Genomic DNA, 23,506 nt, shown 5'->3' on the forward strand with positions numbered 1-23,506 from the left:
ACTTAAATTTTCTCATGTTTTTTTAGTTTTTGGGATAAATTCTTGAATAGAAGCATCCTGCTTGAAGATTCATCTTTCTCATCCTTATGATAAATAATCTTCTCCTCACTGTATTGTATTCTGGGATACTATTTGCTTACATGTTATATTCTAGGGGGTATGTGTAACATCAGGTTTTTTTTAAACAGCCTAAAGTTGTACTACCCCAACCTTGTGTATAAGGTACCATTCAATTTCATGACCCTTTTACATTCCACAGACATTCTGTAGACTATCTAATACTAATCTCCAGACATAGACTCCAAGGGCCTTGGTTTTCTACATTTGAGTCTAAGGAGTCCTTCCTAATGCCGTAGGTTCTTAGTCCACTGTGAGGTGTTGGCTTTGTGTTAAGATGAATAGAGGTTTTTAAAAACATTTGATTTTCCATAAAAACTGATTATGTACATTACTTGAAAGTCTCTGCCTTCCTACCCTTCCTCTCTTGCGGTGAGTCCAAACAACACAGGGAATGAGTATGTAACTATGTACCACCAAAGGTGATTTGAAGCTCAAATGGACAGCTTGCAAGGTGGAATCATTTTGATCTTAATCTGCAGCATTTACAGAAATTGAGCTGGCTGTACAATTAGGCTACCTTAAAGTAATGGGTTTGTACTGGAAAAAATTAGTGGTATTTGAAAAAAAATTATACAAAATTAAGCTGTGTTAGTGATGTTGCCCATGTCTCAAAGTTTAATATAAAAGTATCTTTGGATCTGAAATTTGGCTTTTGATGTATGAAAGAATAGATATACCATATTTGCTGGTGTGTTAGATGCCTTTTTTTAAATTTTTTAATTACCAAAGAACTACCCTGCATCCAATACAGCCGTATTACGGATGGGAGACAGTGCGCCGTAGGCTAGGCCTAGTGGGTAAGCACAAAAATAGTTGCTGATAATAAAACATTGAAAGAGAAGCCTAATTATTACATTAAATTGAGTTACTGCAATAAAGTATAAAATCATATGTAAACTTACACCCACCTTTAAAGGAAACTAAATTAGATTTACCATAAATAAGGAACATTAATGTTACCGCTACAGGCCACCAGACTGGCGCTATGATTTTGTTTACACCCACTCATTGCAAATGTGTGACAGACTAACTGCCAACGTATCTTAAGCAATTTTTTTGTAAGTTTGTGATAACAGACTGATGATTCCGCTTGTTTTTAATATTATATATTATAAATAACAAACTTACAAAAGTAACAGATTTTGTTTATGGTAAATTTCATTTATTTTCATTTAAAGGTAGAGTATATATTTACATATAATTTCATACTATATTCCAGCATTCTATCACAATATTATATTTCATTCACAGAATTGAATATTTTTTCTCGACAAAATCTCTTTAAAATATCTTTCATTCAGTGTACGATGCAACATACTAAAATATGTACTAAAATATGTAGTTCTTTTCCACAAAATATCCTTGTAAAATAGAGGTGTGTCTTATGAGACGGTAAATTATTATACTTTGAAAGGAGAATTACAGTTTCGTAATCGGTAAACCTGTTTTTACAATTATTTAACCTTTACGTATATTCCTTTAGGTTCGAGTTGAAGGAACTGTTGAGAAATTAAGTGAGAAAGAGTCTGATGATTATTTTCATTCACGTCCTCGCAGCAGTCAAATAGGAGCTTGCATCAGCCCACAGAGTAAGGTAAGTAGGCTGAAAGACTTAGGTGGTGTGCTTAGGTAACTTTTACTATTTGGATCTGTGGATGGCATTGATGAAATGTTATTAGCCACTCTGTATTTCAGTTTGTTTTACGAGAAACTCGTCCATTTAATGTAGTCTGTTTCATGACTGAAGCAAATTCACCAGACATCAATCCTCTGTAAAAGAAAAAAAGATGGTGAGATGGCTTAGGTATCATGGTACATGTGTATACAGTAGGGCCTCAATAATCGCGGGGGATAGGGCCCAGAACCCCCCTGTGATAAGTAAATACCCGTGTTATCCTGGTACCCCCCTCATACCCCCCTCAAAAATTGCTTTAAACTGCCTACTTTAATAAGTAACCCACCCAAGACCACTATTTCAATGTTTATAACTGCCTACTTTAGTTCAAGCACTAAATGTCTTCAACTATCACCTTAAACTAAATTCAAGACAGTTTCAAAGTTATTCTTTCCTATCTTCAATTTCCCCTTCATCGATCAGCAAACAAAAGTATACTATTAAGATATTCCTTTCTATTTTCATGATTTGGCTGCTGCACCAAACTAAAAGTACATAGTATATCTATTTCGTGAATGAACATATTTATGATAAAAAAACATGATTTACTGTAATGATTACAGCACCCAACTATAATATCATTGTATAAACAGCAAAATACAGCAATAAAAATCTATTTTTGTCTTTTGTTTACGTTTAGAATCAGCTGATGGACGTCTATTACCAAAAGAATTATTTTTGAAAACAATTGTTGCTAAAAGAAACTAATTTATTAATGGAATTATTATTATTTTTAACTTTGTACATAATAGTTTATGATATTATGATACAGTAATTCGTATTTCATTGAGAGAGAGAGAGAGAGAGAGAGAGAGAGAGAGAGAGAGAGAGAGAGAGAGAGAGAGAGAGAGAGAGAGAGATATGCTTAGGAGGAGAGTAATTGTTGAATAGCTTGAGAGAGCAGCTTGGGACGAGAGTAACTTGACTAGCTTAGCTCGAGAATAACAATGAAATTTGTATTTTAAATATTTTTATTTTGATAAGAAATGAAACATCGATAGTGATAAGATATTCTCTTGTATACTGTTATAATATGTGATAATCATTGAGTCAACTATAAAAGTTGTATTGAAGCACAGTTTTGTAAATCACAGAAAGAATAAAAATATGGCAACACATTTGTACCTACAAATGTCGGGGACCATCTTGTTCTTTTATTACGACAATAATAGATCAGTATTATAGTTTTTTTTCTGTAAGTGATAGAGAGAGAGAGAGAGAGAGAGAGAGAGAGAGAGAGAGAGAGAGAGAGAGAGAGAGAGAGAGAGAGAGAGAGAGAGAGATATGCTTATGTTAGGTTTTAAATTTTAGCTTTTGCCACATGCAAATCCTTGGCAACCACTTTTCCTTTATTTGGCCATTTAACTGGCAAACTTGATCTCCAGAAACAAAGAATCCTTTGATTCAAAGTTACATCCAGGGATCTCAGACCTCCTGAGTGGGACATGAGTCTCGTGCTGCAGAGCCTGACCGCCCTATTCGACCCCCTCCAAGAGTACTCAGACAGGGATCTGATCCTTGAGACCATCTTTCTACTTGCCCTGGCATCAACAAAGAGAGTTGGCAAACTACACGGTCTTTCTTATGATGTAATAGTGGATGGGGACAGTGTACACTCGACTTCATCCCAAACTTCGGACCAAAGAATCAGAATCCATCGGTTCCTGATGCCAGATTAGAGTCCTTTACCACCCCCTCCCTGAACGACTTCATTGATGATGATGGCTTCGAGTGACGACCAGGAAGACATACTACTCAGCTGCTGACAACGACAGTACACTTTGTCCAAAGAATTCATGAGGTCAGGGGCATTGCCCCGTTCCCTCACATTCCATAGAACCTGTTGGTTAGGGATATTACCCACAGGTCCTTGGACACTTTTCCTTGGGACCAGTGGTGATTGCTCAACAAGTTGTGCAACTTACCCAGCTCCATAACTTGACAGTATCAAATTTCACCTCGTTGTACGGTATGATTGAGCATGACTGTGGAGTAACTGGCTCCCCTTTCGTCTCTTTCATCCTACTCTTTCCCTTCCGGTAGAGAGTGATGCAGACTGCTACATGCTAGACCGAGTGATCGATGCAGGTAAGACACTCCTTGGAGTAATCTATCTATATTTTCTTTGATTAGTTAATAGAAGTAATATCTGCCCCTTCCCTTCACAAGGCAGAGAAGAGGGACCTGGACATAAAACAAACTCATAACTTGTATTTGCCTTAAGGTCTTTGACATAATGGTTCTTAGCTTTCTCTTAAGGGAGACACATATTCTCCCCCTTATGAGTAAACCCAGAAGACTGACTATGATCTTGCTGTTCTTTAGCTCCGATCAAAAGTCAGTGTCTGGATTCCCTTCCTCGCTCTTACGAACTGGAAGGAAATCTCAGGTAGGCTGAACCCCAGTTGGTTCACTGTAGATCACTCAGATTCCACCCACCAATCAGTGAGTCTTACTATAGTAAAGGACCAAAGGTTTGTATATCACATAGGCACAAATCACAATTTTTAAAGCAAATTGTATTTTTCCTAGCTATACAAACCCGAGGTCCTTTACACTAACTGCCCATCTCATGCCACCTCTCAATCTGCTATCTGGGCCAAAAGCAAATTGGAATGTTTATGTCCGGTTGGAGGGACTACCAATGACTGGACCGGTAATTAACAACTTAACCTCTTTGTTAAAGAATTCAGCAGCCGTGCCCAGGCTGCACCTTAAGTAATTCCTATAGCAAAGGACCTTGGGCTTGTATAGCCAGGAAAAAGGGATTTTGAGCCCCAGTTTTATACCGACACCTTTTATATAGGTGAGCGAGTCAGAGGCTTCTGACATGTCCAATTTAGCAGTTCTCTGGTATTATAGCAATATTTTACTAGAAATAGTGCTAAAGAAGACACATTTCACGGAGCGACACGGCTGAGCCCAGAAAATACAATTTGTTCATGACACTTACCTGTCAGATATATATATAGCTGTATTCTCCGAAGCCCGACAGAATTTCAAAACTCCCGGCACACGCAGTGGTCGGCCAGGTGGTTAGTACCCATTTCCGCCGCTGGGAGGCGGGTGTCAGGAACCATTCCAATCTTCTATTCAGATTTTCTTCTGTCGCCGGTAATGTAAACACCTGTTTTCATTACCTCCGTCTAGGATTTTGGAACTTCATTGCCGCTTAAGTATCTTGGTTGTTTTCTTTTTGGTTTATTAACTTGGATTTGCGGCTAGGCATACGCTATCATAAATTGATTTAATTTTGAATTTCTTGACATAAGAAGTCTGATTCTAGTTAGACTAGTTTCAGACTTTGTTGTCTGCAAGGGGTTAGGTGAGAATAACGAAACTTTCGATATATTCTCACTTAATATGCACGACATGTTATCAATGTAATTAGTGTAATAATTGACTGATTCTGAAAGAAGATGTATGATTCGTATGTACGCAAATTAGAGCGTAATAGAATCAGGAGGTTTTCCTCCAAGATCAGTAAACAGAGTAAACTTTATTTTGCCTCTGTGAGAGGTAATGCCCTTTCTGTTATGGTGGATTACATCAGTAATTGGAATCTAAAGTGCTCACTCTCCAATCAGTGTTGTGAGTGTAGTGATGTTGATTTAGTGCCCCTAGTGTTGTGGAGGGGGCGTCAGATCGGCCTTATAACGCCTCTAGGTCTAGACCTCTGTCGGACTCCCAGGACCACAGGGAGAGGGCATGTCGAAAGCCGAAGGAGGGTTACGAGGAACCCCCACCGATCTGGCGTCCCTTCGGCAGGACCTGAAGACGCTTCTCAGGCTGCCAAAGATCGTGCACGTGCACGAATCCTGAAGGATTGCTTCTCGTCCTCCGAGGCGTCCTCCCCGTACAGGGGTTGGAGCTCTCGGAAGGACTCGCGCCCTTTAAATAGAAGCTTATTGAGGAGGACGCTTCACGTCCTCTCTCTCTATTGTCATGCGATTGTAATCGCCGCCTTAACAATTTGACGACTTTCCAATGCATGGGAGAAAGAAGAAGGAAATAGGAAGAACGCTGTTAAGCGCCCAGATCGCCTTATCATTGTTACTGTGAAAAGGAAGAAGGCGTACCCTCGTCTTCTCACAGGATCAGCCCTTCTCGGTTGGCCTCGTTTTCGCCAAAATGAGGGCAAAACACATATACTGAAGGAAGGATTTGAGGCTGTCTGTCTGTCAAGTCAGACAGTCTTCTTCTCCTTTTCCTTGCTCGTCGCTTTCTACATCCTCGCACCCAAGAACACACAGGCGTCCTTTTGAGTGCGTTTCTGGAAGTGTCGATGAGCGTGACAGAGACGCAAGATGTCGCACAGGCAGCCGCTGTCTTTGTCAGGAGTTGCGAACGTCCATAATACTCGTCCGGACGATGATCACCGTACATCGGCTTATGACTAGCACGCTTCATGAGCGGCGCTCCCCTTGAAGACAGGACACTTTTCGGGACGCCTCCGTATTTGATAAGCAACAGTCATGTCGAAGTTTTTACCAAGACGTTCAGGAGAAACCTTGGTTTCTTAATAAGAATCTTATCGACGTTTGGGTATGATGGCGGATAGGAAATATCTACTTCCTTCCGTAAACCCTAGAGATGAACAGGAATTCTGTCTCTTCCGCGATTTATGAGGAAATTACGAAGATTTAAAGAGTTCCTGGATTAACTTCCTTCCTTAAGGAGATATATATACTCTTTCTATCGTTCTATTAACGAAAAGAACGAAGATAGTAAAAGTTTTTTCCTTTCTCTATCTGCCTCGGCAGGGAAAGAAGGTAGTAGAGTATCTGCTGTATGATAATACGATACGGTCAAATCATAAGCACATACCGTAGTTACTTCTTTGCTGTGCAACTCTATTACCAGTATCCTTACAGGACTTTCCTAGGAAGGACTACGCTTAAAGGGATTGTTATGACAATACCTAATTAGCTTCTAGATTTATCGAAGTCTTGTTTCGCTTAACACGTTTCCTGCGACAGCAATAATGGCTGGAATGCTGGTACTGCGACAGTAGTAAAACTGCTCTATCGTCAGCACCAAAGGAGACAACAAGGGGAGAGGTTGTTCATGCTTGTCTCTCACAAGATAGACTTTGTTGAGGCAAGAAAAACCGTGACCCACCAGTGGGTCCCATCGCATCTGAATGAAAATTCTATTACTGCAGTGCGATGGGACCCACCGGTGGGTCCCACTTGAATTTTTTTTTTTTAATTGTAGCTAACCACTCTGTATCTATGAGACCTGCTATCATGTAATAAATATTTATATATAATTTACGTATTTGAGGGTTTGGTTAGGGTTTCCTTTTCTGTCTTTTTTTATTTATATGTAATTTATATATTTGAGGGTTTGGTAAGGGTTTCCTTTTCTGTCCCTTTTTTTTTTTTTTTTTTTTTTAGGCAGTGAATGACCTAATATGACCCATAGTTTTGAATCTTTTCTAAATTTCTATAAATCAATCAGTAATTTTATATATTGTTTTACCTTAGTATCAAAACTTTACACAGCATATCATCTTCTTCTTCAGCGGAAGATTTACCTATGTGGCACAGTAAGAGTCAATAGAAAGTATCTTCCAAAGTCAGTTACAAAAGCAAAACTAAAGAGATGTGAAATTAAAGCCTTAGAAAATAAGAATGGAGTGAAAGTATTCAATTGGAAAGATAAAAGATATGTTGTGACTCTATCAACAGTTCCAGAACATGATGCTACTCTAATCAACACAGGTAAAGTCACAAGGACTGGTTTACCTATCAAGAAACCTCAAAGTGTGTTAGACTATAATAAGTGCAAGAAAGGAGTTGATTTATCAGATCAAATGTCATCATATTATTCACCTCTGAAGAAGTCAAGAAAATGGTACAGAAAAGTAGCATTAGAATTTATTGCTGGTACTTCTATAGTGAATGCTTGGGTACTTTACAATAAGTACTTTGCTGTCAAGAAAATGTCATTACGTGCATTCAAGGAATCTATTGTCTTATACTATACTAGTGGTATCATGAAGGAAAAAAACAAACCAGGAAAATCAAGTATGAATATTTCAGGAAAATCTTCACATTGTCTCAAAGAAGCAGGACAGAAAAGAAAAACAAGGAAACGATGCAGAGGCTGCTACGAAATGTTAGCAGTAAATGAAGGATCCAAAGTGGCCAAAATCAAGTCAAGAAAGGTTTCCACATATTGTGACTCATGTGATGGCACTCCATATCTATGTTTATCATGTTTCAATCTCAAACATAACTAGTGATATGATTTTTCATTAGCAAATGGAATGGAAAACTAATTTTCTTATATACTGAATGTCAGACAAATTTTCTTTGCAATTATTTCAATAAAACTTTGTTTTTTATTTTGTTTTTGTATAATTCAACCCATTGATAGCAATATTGATCTACTAAAATAATAATTGCAATTAAAAGTTTAAGTTTTTTTTATAAATTAAAAAAAAATAATTTTGTTCTACTGGGACCCACCGGTGGGTCACATTGCAGCAAATGAGAGAACAGTGTGACCCACTGGTGGGTCCCATCGCTGGAAACGTGTTAAATATACATTGATAAGAACTTCCTGAAGTTCGATAATAATTTTATAAGATTCCTTTATTGAATGGAGTAGCTGGCAACTCTGGAAGAGTAAGGCCAGACAGCTAATGGAGGCTGCTATCGCTTAGACCAACGCAGTAACCATCTATTTCTCAGTCATGAGAGGTCGGTCCTTCGGGATGGAATGACTAACCGTATCTCTCCCCTACAATTGCGGTCTTAGCCTCGGATTGAGGGGATAGTTAAGCAAACATAAATAAAATATTGTCTGCCTTTTGCTAGAAGCTTTCAATAAGAAAGATATTACAGCCTTTCAATGCTTACGAAAGCATGGCTTATTAGAGTACATGCTTAGTGAGAAGATGAATGTAGTAGAGAATTCACTTTAAGTCTACGGTATGGTCAAGTCTTATGGCCTTTCATGCATCAGGGCGCTCGACAAGATCCTCTCTGGAGATGCGTTCAGAACCCTTGGTGTTCTATGCACCAATATCTCGTAAGACTCTCGCGAGGACGTCTCTTGAAGACGCTCAACGTCCTACGCATTGAGACGTGAGGAAGCTTTTGCAGATGCTCGACGTCCTACACGAAGAGACGCTCGTCAGGACGCTCTGGAAGATGCTCGACGTCATAAACATGATAAGCTTTTTGGAAGACGCTCGATGTCTTACACATCTGGACGCTCGCCAGGATGCTTTTGAAGACGTTCGGCATCCTACACGTCATGTCGCTCAGCAGAGCACTTACCAGGAGCGTTCTTCAGAACGTAGGCGTCCTACGCATCAAGACGTTCGCCAGGATTCCTGCAAGAACGGTCTTCAAGAGGGCGTCTTCGAAGAAGAGGAAGGAGTTTGGTCTCGTCAAGATGTCTACTTTGCTTTCTACGAAGGGAGCGTTCAATAGAATCCATGACTTGATGAATTCCAGAAAAACTGTAAGCAGATTTCGGTGTCATAAAACGCCTCGTCTGCTTTCGGGACTGCGCTGCTGGAAGGGGGAACATTAAGGTCCTAGGCCTGTCGTCTAAGCACCAGTCTCTGATTAGGAATCCTGCCCCTTCCTCGATTTCTGCGGGAATCGGGAAAACTATATGCTCAAATTCCTGGATTACTTTGTCATGTAAATGGGTTAGTTTCTCATTGACAAAGATCTTAATAACATTTATCGCTTAAGCGGATAAGGTCTCATTAACAAAATTCGAAAGGATGCTCTCATTCATTAGTCAGAGGCTTCATACCAGGAAAAAGACTTGTAGACTACGTCCATGAAGTCTTATGTCCAATATCATAAGAAGCTTGAACTGTCCTTTTCGATCCTCGGTTCTCACTTGATCTCCATTCGAATAATGTTAATTCGTTCTCTTGGCAAAGAGAATGAAGACAGTTGATTTCCATTCTCTCTCTCTTCCTCGTCGAGGAAAGAATGTAGTAGAGAATTAGATGTTCAAGTGACTAGAATACTTACGTATTTTATCTTTGCGTCATATTACTAATGTAGGGTTCAAGTCATATACGCATATTATGGTTACCTCTACAGATGGCAACCGAAAAGACGGTTATTGTAAGTGTATTTAATCGGTCCTTCCTGCAAACTTCTAGGAGTTTCCGCTGTAAGGACAACGCTAAAAGGTATTGTTACAACAAACACTAAAACTCAGCGTCTGCATCTAGCGGAATTATGTTTCGCTTAAATATGCCTGCTTGAGAATTTCCTTCTGATCGATAATAGTAACAAACCTATTCCTTCGTAGAAGAGAGTAGCTGGTAACTCGGGCAGAATAGTGCGAGACGAGAGGTTGCTGTCATTGTGGATGACGCAGTATATTTAATCGGTACTCCAGGCAACTTTCCAGGAGTTTCCGATTTAACATTTGGTTTTCTGGGCTCAGCTCGTGTCGGCCTATGAAAGGATCCTTAATATCATTCTTTCTAGGTAAAATTAATCTAAAATTACCAGAGAAAAACAAAATTAAGAAAATGTCAGTAAAACTGACTCGCTCACTCTTAAAAAGAAGTGTCGGTATGGTAATAGGGGCGAGTGGGAATCACTACCACGAGACATTCACCAATTAGAACTTCCAATCAGAATCCCCGTAAGAGAGAGCTGATACCAACGGGCGATGCAGCCGCTACTACTACTACTAGAGGACGCCACGGACAGCAGCGCCCCTAGCGGACATCCTTAATCATTAGCGCTAGCGTCCAGACGCATTATTTTCTGTGCTGTGCTTTTTTCGGGATTTATCCTCTTCATCATTATGGAACGCTCTGCCATCGCAACGGCTAAGTTAAGTAACTCATAAGTAATGTTTTACTACATTTTTATCTTCTGGGAACCAGTATTTTCCTCCTAATAGGTCATATATGGTTTCCCGGTTGTCTCGTGGTGGCGCCATGCTGCCTCGTTAAGAATTCCCGGTCCTCCATACTGGGACTTCTTATACTTATGGGCTTACTATATTACGTTCTTTGTCTTTTACATCGAGTTTTAGCTAGTGTTTAGCCCCCACCCCCCTACCATTTCTCTTAGTTTGGTATTTAGGGCTATTATTATTTTTCCTGCCAGCATCCCGGCTCTTGCTCTTCATCGGCTATCGCTGGCTCCGAGTAGGCTTCTGTTTCTTGGAACAGTTTGCCTCCTCCTGGGCTTCTTTTTCTTTTACTAAAAGTGTCTTTTCCATCTTTTCAATGTAATTTTATTATATTTAGGGTGTTAGGCTAGCCTAGGTGCATGTTCCATGGTTTGGTACAGCCTGGTTCATGTGGCCCTCCCACGGTTGTGTTGCTCGCGGCTTAGGCCACTTGCGGTCACGTGTTCCATCGCACCTTACCCTGCCCCTGCCCTCCCTGCCTGGTATAGGGAGGTGCTGGGGGACCCCTTGGTTGTCATGACAACCTCAGTCGCCTTTCTCTCTCCCTCTCTGAGGTGGCCAGGGGTTCCTCCCAGCGGGGGGTATAGGGCGACCACTCATGAGGTACCGGGTCTCCGAGCGGGTAGTCGTTGAGGCGGGGAGGAGTAGGCCACCCCCCCCCTCTCTCTCTCCCGCCGTGTTACGCCGAGACCTTTCTCCCCCCCTCCCCAGTTGCTCAGCCACCTTCCCTTTCTATAACGAAAGGAGCCTTCCGTCGCAGCCGGGGCACCTTTGGTTATAGATTACTGGCTCCGCCAGCGGGCGGGGTGGGCACTACTAGTGGTCGGTTGCTTGCCTACTATATCCTTACATCTCTCCCCCGCTACCGGAAGGGAGCTCGCTTCTTACCAGGGCACTCTTCTAGTAGACGGGTGGAGAAAGGTTTGATATTATTGTTATTTTAAGGATATACCCTAATTTTACGATGAATTGTTTAATTTTATTATTCATATGTCTACCATCCCCGCCATTTTCCGTCGTGGTTTCCCTTTACCACCACTCCTGGTTGGTTTCTTTCTGTTGTCCCCGCCATCAGCGGAGCTATAGCCTAGGACATCCAACCAACCTTGTTACCACCACGTATTATGGCGGGCGGGGCTCTGGTTTAATCTAACTTTATCGCTCCGGCACCAGCGGAGCAACTGTTAGGCTGTAAGTGTTCTCCTGATACTCATGTATCTTTCCACTTACAGGCTACCAACTGTCAGGTCCCGGCGTGCAACGCGACGTTGTACGACCCCTGCGGCCACGATGAGTGCAGGTCTCACGCCCCTTGTGCCACGTCATTCAACGAGATGATCGTCTGGCACCCGGAAAGCCTGCGCCATCTGCTACGACCTAGTCGGTCAGCTGAGAGGGGGTGGGGTAAGTCCATTATAGGCTTCCTTATCATTTTACTAACAACTCTTAGTCATAAGTTGTTTAACCCCGTTCCGCCATTAGAAGCTCATCTCGCCCTTTCTTTCAGGCTACTGGTGTGAGGGAGGTCGCCCTCGCTACTGAAAGCGTGGGTGGGCGGCTTCGGGAAGAACGCCGCCAAAGGCCAGCCGTACATCCTGGACAAGAAGCTGGCCGTCCAGATCTTCCCTGCGGGCAAGTCAACTGGGTATGTTGACCCCACCCCTCCGCAGCCCTCTCATAGCCTCCATCCAGCAAGATCTCCAGCAATCTTTCGGGGTCGTAGCTTCTCAGGAGTCGGTCCCGGACGTCGCTGCCCTGGACCTAAACATCGAGCCTATGGCGGTAGGGGCAGAGGATTTGTTGGTTGAGGTAGGTGTGTCGGGCGCCCAAGGTCTTTCCTTGGGTGCTCCTGGATCTTCTCCTGTCCCTTCTTCGAGCGCTTCTTTTCAAGGCTTTGTGGGATCTGAGATCCCTACCCGCTCTCCCGCTCTCTCGTTCTTTACCCCCAAAGGTGAAGGGACAGAGAGAACCGAAGACTCTTTCTGAGACGACTTCTAGGAAGTCGTCTTCGTCTTCCTTCTTCGGCTAGGAAGTCTTCGACTTCCTACGCGACGCGGTGAAGGCCAAGCCGAGTTCTTCTCACTCGAAGAGCTCTAGAAGCAAGGCTTCTAAGGAGAAGGCTCGCGCTCCCGCCGAGCCAATGCCTTCTCCTGCCTCCACCGCTTCCACTCCGGCAACGCCGGTGGGAGGAGCGGGACCCAGCACCTTTGATCCCACTGCTTTCTCAGCAGTGGTGATGCAACAGGTGGGCGAGTTGGTTGGCTCGCAAGTCTCTGCCCTGGGGACGAGATTTGAGCAGATGTTCGCACAACTGTCGAGCACTCTGTCTCAATCAGGGCCAGTCCATACAGGATCTCTCTAACAGGGTTAGAGAGAATGAGGACCGAGTAGCTGGGCTCTCTCAGGTCCCTCTTCCAGTCTCCCCAGTGCCAAGTGCTGGCATTCTCCAGCTCCCGCCATACGACTCTCTGCCAGCTTTCTCTATGGAGAATCCATGGAGAGTAGCTGCCTACGCTCCATTTAAGGATGGGATGATCTCTATCCCGGAGTGTGGAACTCGGAGGATTGAGGACTTCGAGTTTTACCCTCCGGGTCTGACGCAGCCTTTCATCGGTTATGCTAGGCTGACTGTAACGGCTCTTACTAGGGAAGACAAGATCTCTAGGGAGTCTGTTCTATACAGTAGGGATCATGCCCAACGGGAATGGGTTCACTGCCTTGAGGACTGGGAGTGCACAAACACTAAGCTCCAGGCCTATAAGAGTCCTTTTACTATTTTGCGACGGAAGAGGAGGCTTCTCTTCCGTTCGCCACGAAAATAGTAGAGAAGACCCTTCAGGCAGTCCTCAAGGATGAGCCCATGCCACAGCTAAGGGAGGCGGAGTCTACTTCTCCGCTCTTCCCGGCTTTCGGAGAATTGTGGGAGAACTTGCCAGCTACGTTCACGCTTGGTAAGCTCAAACCGGACTGCGCCATGGACCAGTTCGGCGAGAAGCTGCCAAGGCTGCCTGATTCCTTGATTCAGGCAGAGTTCGACGCGCGAACCAGGTTTGGCAGGTCCCTCAATTTCTCTGATAATAACGGAAATGGCTGCTCTCTCATATGCGACGGAAACCGCTGTTTAAGATCTTGGCCAAATACAGTTTCAGACGGTTCTGACAGATGCTTTCGACTTCTTCCAAGCTAGGAGGAATTGCCGAAAGCACGTTCTGCAGGAGTGCACTATTAGGCACGAGCCTAATAGACTCTTATTGGCTTCTAGCATGTGGGGAGCGGATCTCTTCCCAGAGTCCGCTGTTAATGAAGTGCACCACGAGGCTGCTAGGCTCAACCAGAGCCTTAGAGCTAGGTGGGGTATTTCATCTAAGAGGAAACAAGAATCCGTCCCCACTGCTGGTAAGAAACCGAAGAAGGCTGGTAAAAGGTTCCAGCCGTACCAGAAACACCAGCAACAGCAGCAATTTGTTCAGGCCGTCCCGGTTACCCAACAGGGACAACCTGCTAGTTCGAAACAGAACCAGCCCATCCTCCTGTTGTCTCCTCAATCACAGCCGTCGACCTCCTACGCAATCTCGCCGGCCTTCCTTCAACCCTACGTTTGAAGCTCAAGGCTACACTTCCTTGAACAAACAACCGAGAGGTAGGGCGAGAGGTTACTTTCGCCAGCGTGGCGCAGGAAGGGCGACAAGGAGCAGACAGTTCAGAGGAGGGCGTGGTGGTCAACCCGCCCATCAACAATGAGGCTCCCCAGGTAGGAGGGAGGCTGTTCCTCTTCCGCCACAGGTGGGGGTTCAGCAATTGGGCACAGAGCATAGTGTCCAAAGGATTGGGTTGGAGTTTGGATCAAAGATCCGCCTCCAATCAAATCATTCCACCAAATACCATCAGAGGAATTGACAGATTACGCGGAGGAACTCCTTCAGAAAGGAGCTATTGCGAGAGTCAAGCATCTAAAATTTCAAGGTCGCTTATTCAGCGTGCCCAAAAAGAAAGGCTCACAAAAAGAAGGGTAATCTTAGAACACTTGTCAAAGCTAACTCTTTCATTCGTTGCGACAAGTTCAAGATGCTTACCCTCTCGCAAGTAAGGACCTTACTTCCGCGTGGAGCCGTCACATGCTCCATCGATCTTACAGAACGCATACTATCATATCCTATAGCCAGGCACTTCCGCCCATTCCTAGGATTCAGGCTAGGAAATCAGACATTCTCATTCAAAATGATGCCCTTCGGTCTGAATGTAGCCCCCAGGGTATTCACGAAAATAGCAGAAGTGGTTGTACAGCAATTGAGAACTCAGGGAATCATGGTAGCAGCATACCTCGACGATTGGTTGATCTGGGCACCAACCGTCGAGGAATGTCTCAAAGCCACCAAAAAGGTAGTTCACTTTCTGGAACATCTGGGGTTCCAGATAAACAAAACGAAATCCAGACTTACCCCGGAGTCTCGTTTTCAGTGGCTGGGAATCCAATGGGATTTGTCTTCCCACAATCTGTCAATTCCAGTGGCCAAACGGAAGGAAATAGCAAAATCTGTCAGGCAATTTCTCAAATGCAAACAAACATCAAGGAGAAACCAGGAGAGAATCCTAGGGTCCCTTCAGTTTGCTTCAGTAACAGATATCCTCCTGAAAGCAAGGCTAAAAGATATAAATCGAATTTGGCGATCGAGAGCAAACACCAAATCTCGAGACAAGTTGTCAGTAATCCCACAGATCCTTCGCAATCAACTCCGTCCATGGTCAAAAGTAAAGAACTTAGCCAAGCAGGTACCCCTTCAATATCCCCTTCCAGTGTTAACCATTCACACGGATGCCTCCCTGTCCGGGTGGGGGGGATACTCTCAGTTCTAACAGGTTCAGGGGACTTGGTCAGTTCAATTTCGCCAGCTCCACATAAACGTTCTGGAAGCAATGGCAGTATTTCTTACCTTGAAGAGACTGCTTCCCCCGAGAAAGTCTCATCTAAGGCTAGTTTTGGACAGTGCAGTGGTAGTTCATTGCATCAACAGAGGAGGGTCCAAATCCAAGCATGTGAATCATGTCATGATAGCCATCTTTGCCCTAGCAAACAAACACAAATGGCATCTGTCTGCCACTCACCCTGGCAGGGGTAAGAAATGTGATAGCAGACGCTCTGTCCCAGGTCAGTTCCTCTGGAATCAGAATGGTCTCTAGACGACGGGTCATTCCAGTGGATATGCCTGAGAGTCCCAGGTCTCCAAGTGGATCTCTTCGCCTCACAAGCGAACCACAAGCTCCCTTGCTATGTGGCCCCCAACCTGGACCCTCTGCTTATGCCACGACGCCCCTGTCGTTGGATTGGAATCAGTGGAGAAAAAATTTATGTTTTTCCTCCAGTGAATCTTCTCTTGAAAGTCCTAAGCAAACTGAGGACTTTCAAAGGAATAGTAGCTCTGATTGCACCGGACTGGCCCAAGAGCAACTGGTATCCTCTTCTTCTGGAATTGGGCTCCGACCTCAACGGATTCCCAATCCCAAGCTGTCACAAATCAGTACAAATGAGGACTGTGTTCGCTTCCTCAGGAATTCTTCAGACCCTAACTTTATGGACTTCATGAAGTTTGCGGCTAATAAAGATGCTAATATTGAATCCACAGAATATTCTCTTCCTAGAATCAGATAAGAGAGAGTCAACCATTAGACAATATGACTCAGCTGTTAAAAAATTAGCATCTTTCCTGAAAGAATCAAACACTACAACCATGACAGTTAATCTAGCTATATCCTTTTTCAGATTCCTTGTTTGAAAAAGGTTTAGCAGCTAGCACTATTACCCAATCATAAATCGGCTTTGAAGGAAGATCTTTCAATTAGGGGTTTTCAGATAGATCTGACTGAATCTTATTTCACGTCTATCCCTAAAGCCTGTGCTAGACTTAGACCTTCTCAAAGGCCTACTGCAGTTTCATGGTTCTTAAATGATGTCCTCAAACTAGCTTCAGATACTGACAACTCGTCTTGTACATTCATAATGCTCTTAGAAAGACATTATTCTTATTAAGCCTAGCTTCAGGAGCTAGAATTTCAGAACTGTCGGCTCTATCCAGGGATGCGGGTCATGTGGAATTCCTCCCATCAGGAGAAGTTCTACTTGCTCCGGATCGTAGCTTTTTAGCCAAAAAATGAGGATCCTCTTGCAAGGTGGGCCCTTGGAAAGTTATCCCACTTCCCCAAGATCCTTCTCTCTGCCCAGTATCAACTTTAAGAGCCTTTCTATCTCGTACTTCCTCAAGATCCTCAGGTGCTCTCTTCATGAGAGAAAAAGGTGGTACTTTGTCAGTAAAAGGTATTAAGACAACAAAATCCTTTACTCATTAAACAAGCCAATCCTGATTCATTCCCAAAAGCACATGATATCAGGGGAGATAGCCACCTCAATTAATTACTTTCAACATATGAACTTTGAGGATCTTAAAAAGTATACTGGATGGAAATCCCCGACAGTCTTTAAACGTCATTATCTAAAGTCCTTGGAATCTTTAAAATTTTCAGCATTAGCAGCGGGAAACATTGTTTCTCCTGATACTGTATAGTAGTCGTAGTACAGATCCAGGTCTCCTTTCTACCTACCTCATCCAACATGCCTCACCCTATCGCCATGCTACTCGGATATCCTAGCCTTAGCCGCTGAATCATAATAGTGGATTGTCCCTTATTTTTTTGCTAGGGACATCCACACTTGTACTGATGGTGTACTTCAGTGTACCTACCCTTATTTTTTATGCTAGGGTAGGACAAACAATGTGTTTGTATATTTTTGTAAATAATTTTCTAAGTAAATCCCTTTTGTTTTATATTCCACTGCCAATCATTGTATTTTACTGTGGTTACTGTATTTTTAAGTACTTTACATTACTAACGTTCTTTTATATTACTGTTTAGAATAACGTTAGTTTAAGTACTTAGTTTGTATGCTGTAATTGATTTACTTATATTATATCCATCGTTTTGCAACTGCTTTTCATTTGTCCTTTTTTCCCATCTTGTCTGTTTCTCTGGTACTCTTTCATAGGCCAACACGAGCTGAGCCCAGAAAAGGGATTTTGACGAAGGAAAAATCTATTTCTGGGTGATTGGCTCGTGTCGCCCTATGAAACCCACCCTATTTTGTTTTCCCCCCCCATGCAGGACAAGATGTTTTTAGATTAAGGATGTCCGCTAGGGGCGCTGCTGTCCGTGGCGTCCTCTAGTAGTAGTAGTAGTAGCGGCTGCATCGCCCGTTGGTATCAGCTCTCTCTTACGGGGATTCTGATTGGAAGTTCTAATTGGTGAATGTCTCGTGGTAGTGATTTCCCACTCGCCCTATTACCATACCGACACTTCTTTTTTAAGAGTGAGCGAGTCAGTTTTACTGACATTTCTTAATTTTGTTTTTTTGTTTTTTCTCTGGTTAATTTTAGATTAATTTTACCTAGAAAGAATGATATTAAGGATCCTTTCATAGGGCGACACGAGCCAATCACCCAGAAATAGATTTTTCCTTCGTCAAAATCCCTTAATTAAGCGTAATGTTACGACAACACAAATTCAGCTTCTGTATTTAGCGAATTCTGTTTTGCTTAAATATGCCAACTTGAGAGTTTCTGTTCAAATAATGGAAAATCTATTCCTTAGATGAATAGAATAGCTGGCAACTCGGCATAAGACTGCGAGAAGGTGAACATAAGCTGCTGCCTGTAACTGTCACAGTGTCACCAACTTAGTATCAGGTAGCTCGCTGTCATGCTCTGTCATTTACGTCTCTCTCTCCCGCGGGATTGATTGACGAACCGTATCTCTACCCTACAATCATGACTTTCGCCTCGGGTTGAGGGGATTTCTAGTAATCATGAATAAACACGACTTCCTTTTGCTAAGAAATTTTCAACAGAGATATCTCTTAGACCTGTTCAGCGCTGCTTACCGCACTGTAACAGAATTCTGTACGAGTCTATCGCGGCATAGCACTATAATAATGCTCTCCTGCTTATGCAAAGCGCAGCCTTATTAGGGAAGGAAGCATGCTTAGTGAGGGAATGGACGAGTCTGCTGGGGACCATTTCCTCGCTGGAGAAGCTTGTTTCCCTGAATAGACTGCAATTCAGACCTCTATAGTTTTTCCTACAGAACTGAAATAACATCAAAGATCTAGAAATAATTCTAAACATCTCTCAATGGGTTGACGATCACCTCAGGTGATACCGAGAGGGTGCCAGGCATCCGGACAGAGGTACAGAGGTCCTGGCACATAATCTAAGAGAATTGGAAGCAATTTGGTTGGCTCTCCAGTTCCTCGAAGAGTGAGTTTTTGGTCGATTGGTCCAAATCATCTCAGATAATTTCGCAGCTCTCTCATATCCTAAGAAGAGAGAGATGGTTATCGACATAGGCACGGAACGTAACGATCCTCAAGAGGTTCGTTACACTATTGCACGTCCGTGCGGATCTTCTCGATCGACGGCAGCAACTACTGACGTCTGAGTAATCCTCGCTTAGAATTATGTCGAGAGTTGTGGAGACTTTGGAGACGTCCTTTCGTAGATTTCTTCGCAATATTGAAGACGAAGAAGCTTCCTCTACTTTGCTCCCTTATTCTCGATCCGAGAGCGGTAGCAATAGACGCCATCATATAGTATGGAATGGGGATAGTTGGTTAGTCTCTTTTCCCCCATTCAAAAGCTTAGGAAATATGATAAGATAATCGCTGGCGTCAGAGGGAGCGAGAAAGACGCTGATCACCCCATGTTGGCCTTCGAGAGGCTGGATTCACAGAGGTCACGTCCTTCAGAGAGCACTTTCCAAGGACCCTTCCTGAGAGAATCGGTCTACTCTAACAGCCTCACTTCGAGAGGTACCTAAAAACCTCTCCGCTCTGAGTTTGGATGCGTTCAGACTGTTGAGAAGCGAGAGGATCTTCAAGATTAATTACAAGTCTCATTGCCAAAGCCAAGCAGTGCTGCATATTTTGCAGTGTACCAATCGGAGTGGGCCGATTCTGGAGATAGTGCAGGAAGAATGACTGTTCCTCCACCTCCACCTTTGTGAATTACTTTACCGTCTTCCCTTTCCGTGTGAAGTATGGGATAAGCTAACAGTCCCAACGATTTTAGAATACGGAAATATGTTGTTGACGGCCTCTAGGCTCAGAGATTCGGATCTGTCAAACAACAAAGCCCTTCACGATCTTTGAGGTCTGCGGAAATCTTGAAATGGTCTAGATCGAAGCTTCCGGCATGGAACTTAGACGTAGTCTGAAGTTCCTGATGTCAAAGCATTTCGAACCTCTCCTTTCTGTAAACTTAATACACGTGACCAGCAAAGGCGAATTTTCTAACCACTCTAGCTACGCAAAGAGGGGTTAGTGAGGTTTTAGCCATCATCAGAGGTTTTGGCTTTAGAGGACATAATTCGGTGTCCTCTAAGCCTTCCGTTCTTGCTAAGAACGAAAACCCGTCTAACCCTTGGCCCAGAGTCCTGTGCCCTGTCGGGGCTCTCAAGTTTTATCTTGATAAAACTAAAGAAAGTCGAGGTCATTCGGACAATCTGCGGTGTTCCGTAAAAAGACCAGACTTGCCCATGTCGAAGAACGCCCTGGCGTTATTTTTTTAAGAGTCTTTCTAAGAGGCTCATTCGTCATGTTCGAACAAAGATTTGAAACCTTTAAAGTAAATGCTCACGAGGTGAGGGCGCGCCTCGGAAGCATTTCAACAGAGTATGGCACTCAGTTCATCCTGAGTACCGCGTTTTAGCGAAGCAACTCTGTGGTTCGCTTCACACTCTCTGAGAGATATGAAGACGTCATATGAGATCTGCTGCTTGCTAGGGCCATACGTGTCCGCAGGCACAATCTTGGGGGCAAGAAGTACCACTCATCCTATCCTGTAGAAAATGGTTAGGAAGAGCTCTTAATTTTATTTGTTGAGTCGCCGCCAATGGCGGACTTCTTAACTCTTAAGCCTTAGTTAAAAACACCTTAACTTTGGCTAGTTGGTCAGGTGGTGATATTTATTTTACTTCTTAGCCCTCATGGTATGGTCAATATGGTCTAGACACATTGTGGTCACGCCCCCGTTGTCAGATCATCTAGAACTCACCAGCAATACAGGTCACGTCCTTGCTGGAGACTCTAGTAAAGCAAAAGCAGACTTGGGTGACAGTAATCACGAAGTCAGCTATGCTAACAGGTAAGGAACCAAGATGTCTATCATCTGCATGTGAAATGTTTCCCAAAATCCTTTTATTCTGTCCCTCCCCACCTCCAATGGTGGGAATCAGCTATATATATATCTGACAGGTAAGTGTCATGAACAAAATGATATTGTTATGATACAATAAAGTTTGTTCATACTTACCTGGCAGATGTATATAATCAAGTACCCGCCCAACCTCCCCTCGGGGACAGTGGCATTAGAAAATCTTAATAGAAGATGGGAATGGTTCCTGACACCCGCCTCCCAGCGGCGGGAATGGGTACTAACCACCTGGCCGACCACTGCGTGTCCGGGAGTTTGAAAGTTCTGTCGGGCTTCGGAGAATACAGCTATATATATATCTGCCAGGTAAGTATGAACAAAACTTTATTGTATCATAACAATATCATTTTACTTTCAAAAATGGTAATATTCAGAAAAACTTAGTTTAATATATTGTGCACAATACCTTGTAAATATTCCACCTCATTTCTGCTGTCATGATCCGATACGATCTTTAAAATTCTTTTGTCGCCTTTTGTATATTTCAGTAATTTTGGCTGTGGCGAATGTTCAGCTGCAAGTTTTTCTACATATTCATCTTGTCCTTTTTGGACTTGCTTAAGCGCATCAATGAAGTCCCAGATAGTAGGATGCAACATCCTAGTTCTGTATGCAACCATCTGTTCACTGCTTCAGCATGGTTATTAGTTCTATCTTGTCCTTGGATAGTTCGTTGATACATGTTCCAGATGTCAGGGGGAAATTAGGGTGATCTTCGTCCAATTCCTCTCCGGCCTGGACAACCTATGTAGTTATCCTCAAGCAGTTTAATAGAGGAACTAGTTTCTCACGTAAGTACGATGCTAGGGTATCCACATGACGGTCAATGTCATTTACTGGTACAAACAAAAGAGATAGTATCATTTTAACTTGTAAAGCAGAATCAGCCTTGTTAGTATACAAAACCATGTGACCCATACTTTTGTTTTGCTTTAGTAAATTTCGTGATAAATGGAACAAACACCCTATGATTTCCACATCGGGAAAACACTCTTTTATGGCTGTCACAACCACATGTTCAAAATCGCTGTTGATGGCACTGGGCTGTACATTTGGTACCAACCCCTTAAGTATTTCTAACATTCTCGTATATGTTGCACGTTGCTTATTCTGCAAGAGTGCATATAGTATGGGGTGCACACCGCCGTGTTTCTTGACTGAAACAATATAAACTTGATAAAATAATTGCAGGGCAATTGCGAATGTTCCATCAATAGTATACCAAATGGTTAAAGTTGATAGATATTCCAGCCAGATATCCCTACCGAAAATGATAATTTTTTGTTACTTATCCCTTGATCAACCAAGGAAAATTTGTCCTCAATTTCAGGTGTGGGCTTATACATTTTTTACTGTACGGCAACTCTAAATCTTCAATTGATATGGAGTTTTTGGGAAGATGGTTAACTGCGTTTGATTTACGACAAATAGCTTTACGCATTCCTTGCGTATTTGGTAGCTGGATAATTGCAGCTCGTGCGTGTTCTCAGCTCACTGATGAGCATATGTTCTTGTTTTTTCAACTTCTAGTGTAACTGCAGATGGAGGATGAGTGTGCTCGATAATTTTCTTGATGACTGCTTGTAATGTATGAATTCTTGCTCGACACCTCCTATCTTCATGGCAGTACCAAAATTTAACACCTGCTTGTGTCTTACTATCTTTATTGAATGAAGGCAGTCCCTGCTTATGATGAGGGTTCTGTTCTTGAGACGCATCATAAGCCGGAAAGTCATAAAAGATCCAAAGAAAACCTTACTTTTAATGCTTTGGGTGTATTAAAAACTATAGAACATTTCATAAACCTGGAACTAGTTTCTGATTAACCCTCTTACGCCGACTGGACGTATTTTATGTCAACATTTTTTGTCTCCCGTGTGCCGACTGGACGTATTTTACGTCGACTTACAAAAGTTTTTTTTGTTTTTTTTTTAAATTCGCGGAAAATACTTATAGGCCTACCAGCCTAAAACTTTGGATCACGCGCCTTGGGGGATGCTGGGAGTTCACGGATCAAGGTGTTGTTTTGTTTACAATCGTTACGCAGGCGCGCAAGCGCGAATTTCTTTCTTACCGCACTAAAAAGTATCTGTGACACATCTCGGAAATTATTTAGTCACTGACATAAATTTTTGTACCATTGTAAATTAGCCGTTACATGAAGTATTATATATGAAAATGTGCGCATTTTTATTTAGAATACAACTATAAAATACGTGATTGTAGCTTTTATCAGTTTGAGATATTTTTCATATAAATAATGATAATTGAAAACAAATTTCAACCTTCAGTCAACTTTGACTCTACCGAAATGGTTGAAAAATGCAATTGTAAGCCAAAACTCTTATATTTTAGTAATATTCAATCATTTACCTTAATTTTGCAACTAATTGGAAGTCTCTAGCACAATATTTCGATTATGGTGAATTTATGAAAAAAACTTTTTCCTTACGTCCGCGCTGTAACTCTTCCGAAAAAAATCATACATGCGATTGTGGTAATGTTTGCACATTTTAAAATTAGCCGTTATATAAAGTTT

The 23,506-nt window shown here is 42.7% G+C and overlaps 1 protein-coding gene across 4 annotated transcripts in view; it reads left to right on the top strand.

Moving 5' to 3' along the window:
- LOC135211231 (pyridoxine-5'-phosphate oxidase-like) overlaps window positions 1–23,506 on the top strand; it is a 74,807-nt gene that overhangs the window by 40,610 nt on the left and 10,691 nt on the right. For all 4 annotated transcript variants that reach the window (XR_010313645.1, XM_064244490.1, XM_064244491.1 and 1 more), the window contains one exon: window positions 1,604–1,714. Coding sequence is in view for 3 of the 4 variants with exons in the window: in XM_064244490.1 (XP_064100560.1) it covers window positions 1,604–1,714 (111 nt within the window). In the remaining variant the exon portion in view is untranslated. The remainder of the gene's footprint in view (window positions 1–1,603; window positions 1,715–23,506) is intronic.

Source organism: Macrobrachium nipponense, chromosome 4 (assembly GCF_015104395.2).
Source record: "Macrobrachium nipponense isolate FS-2020 chromosome 4, ASM1510439v2, whole genome shotgun sequence".
In the NCBI taxonomy this organism is placed as follows: Eukaryota; Metazoa; Arthropoda; class Malacostraca; order Decapoda; family Palaemonidae; genus Macrobrachium; species Macrobrachium nipponense.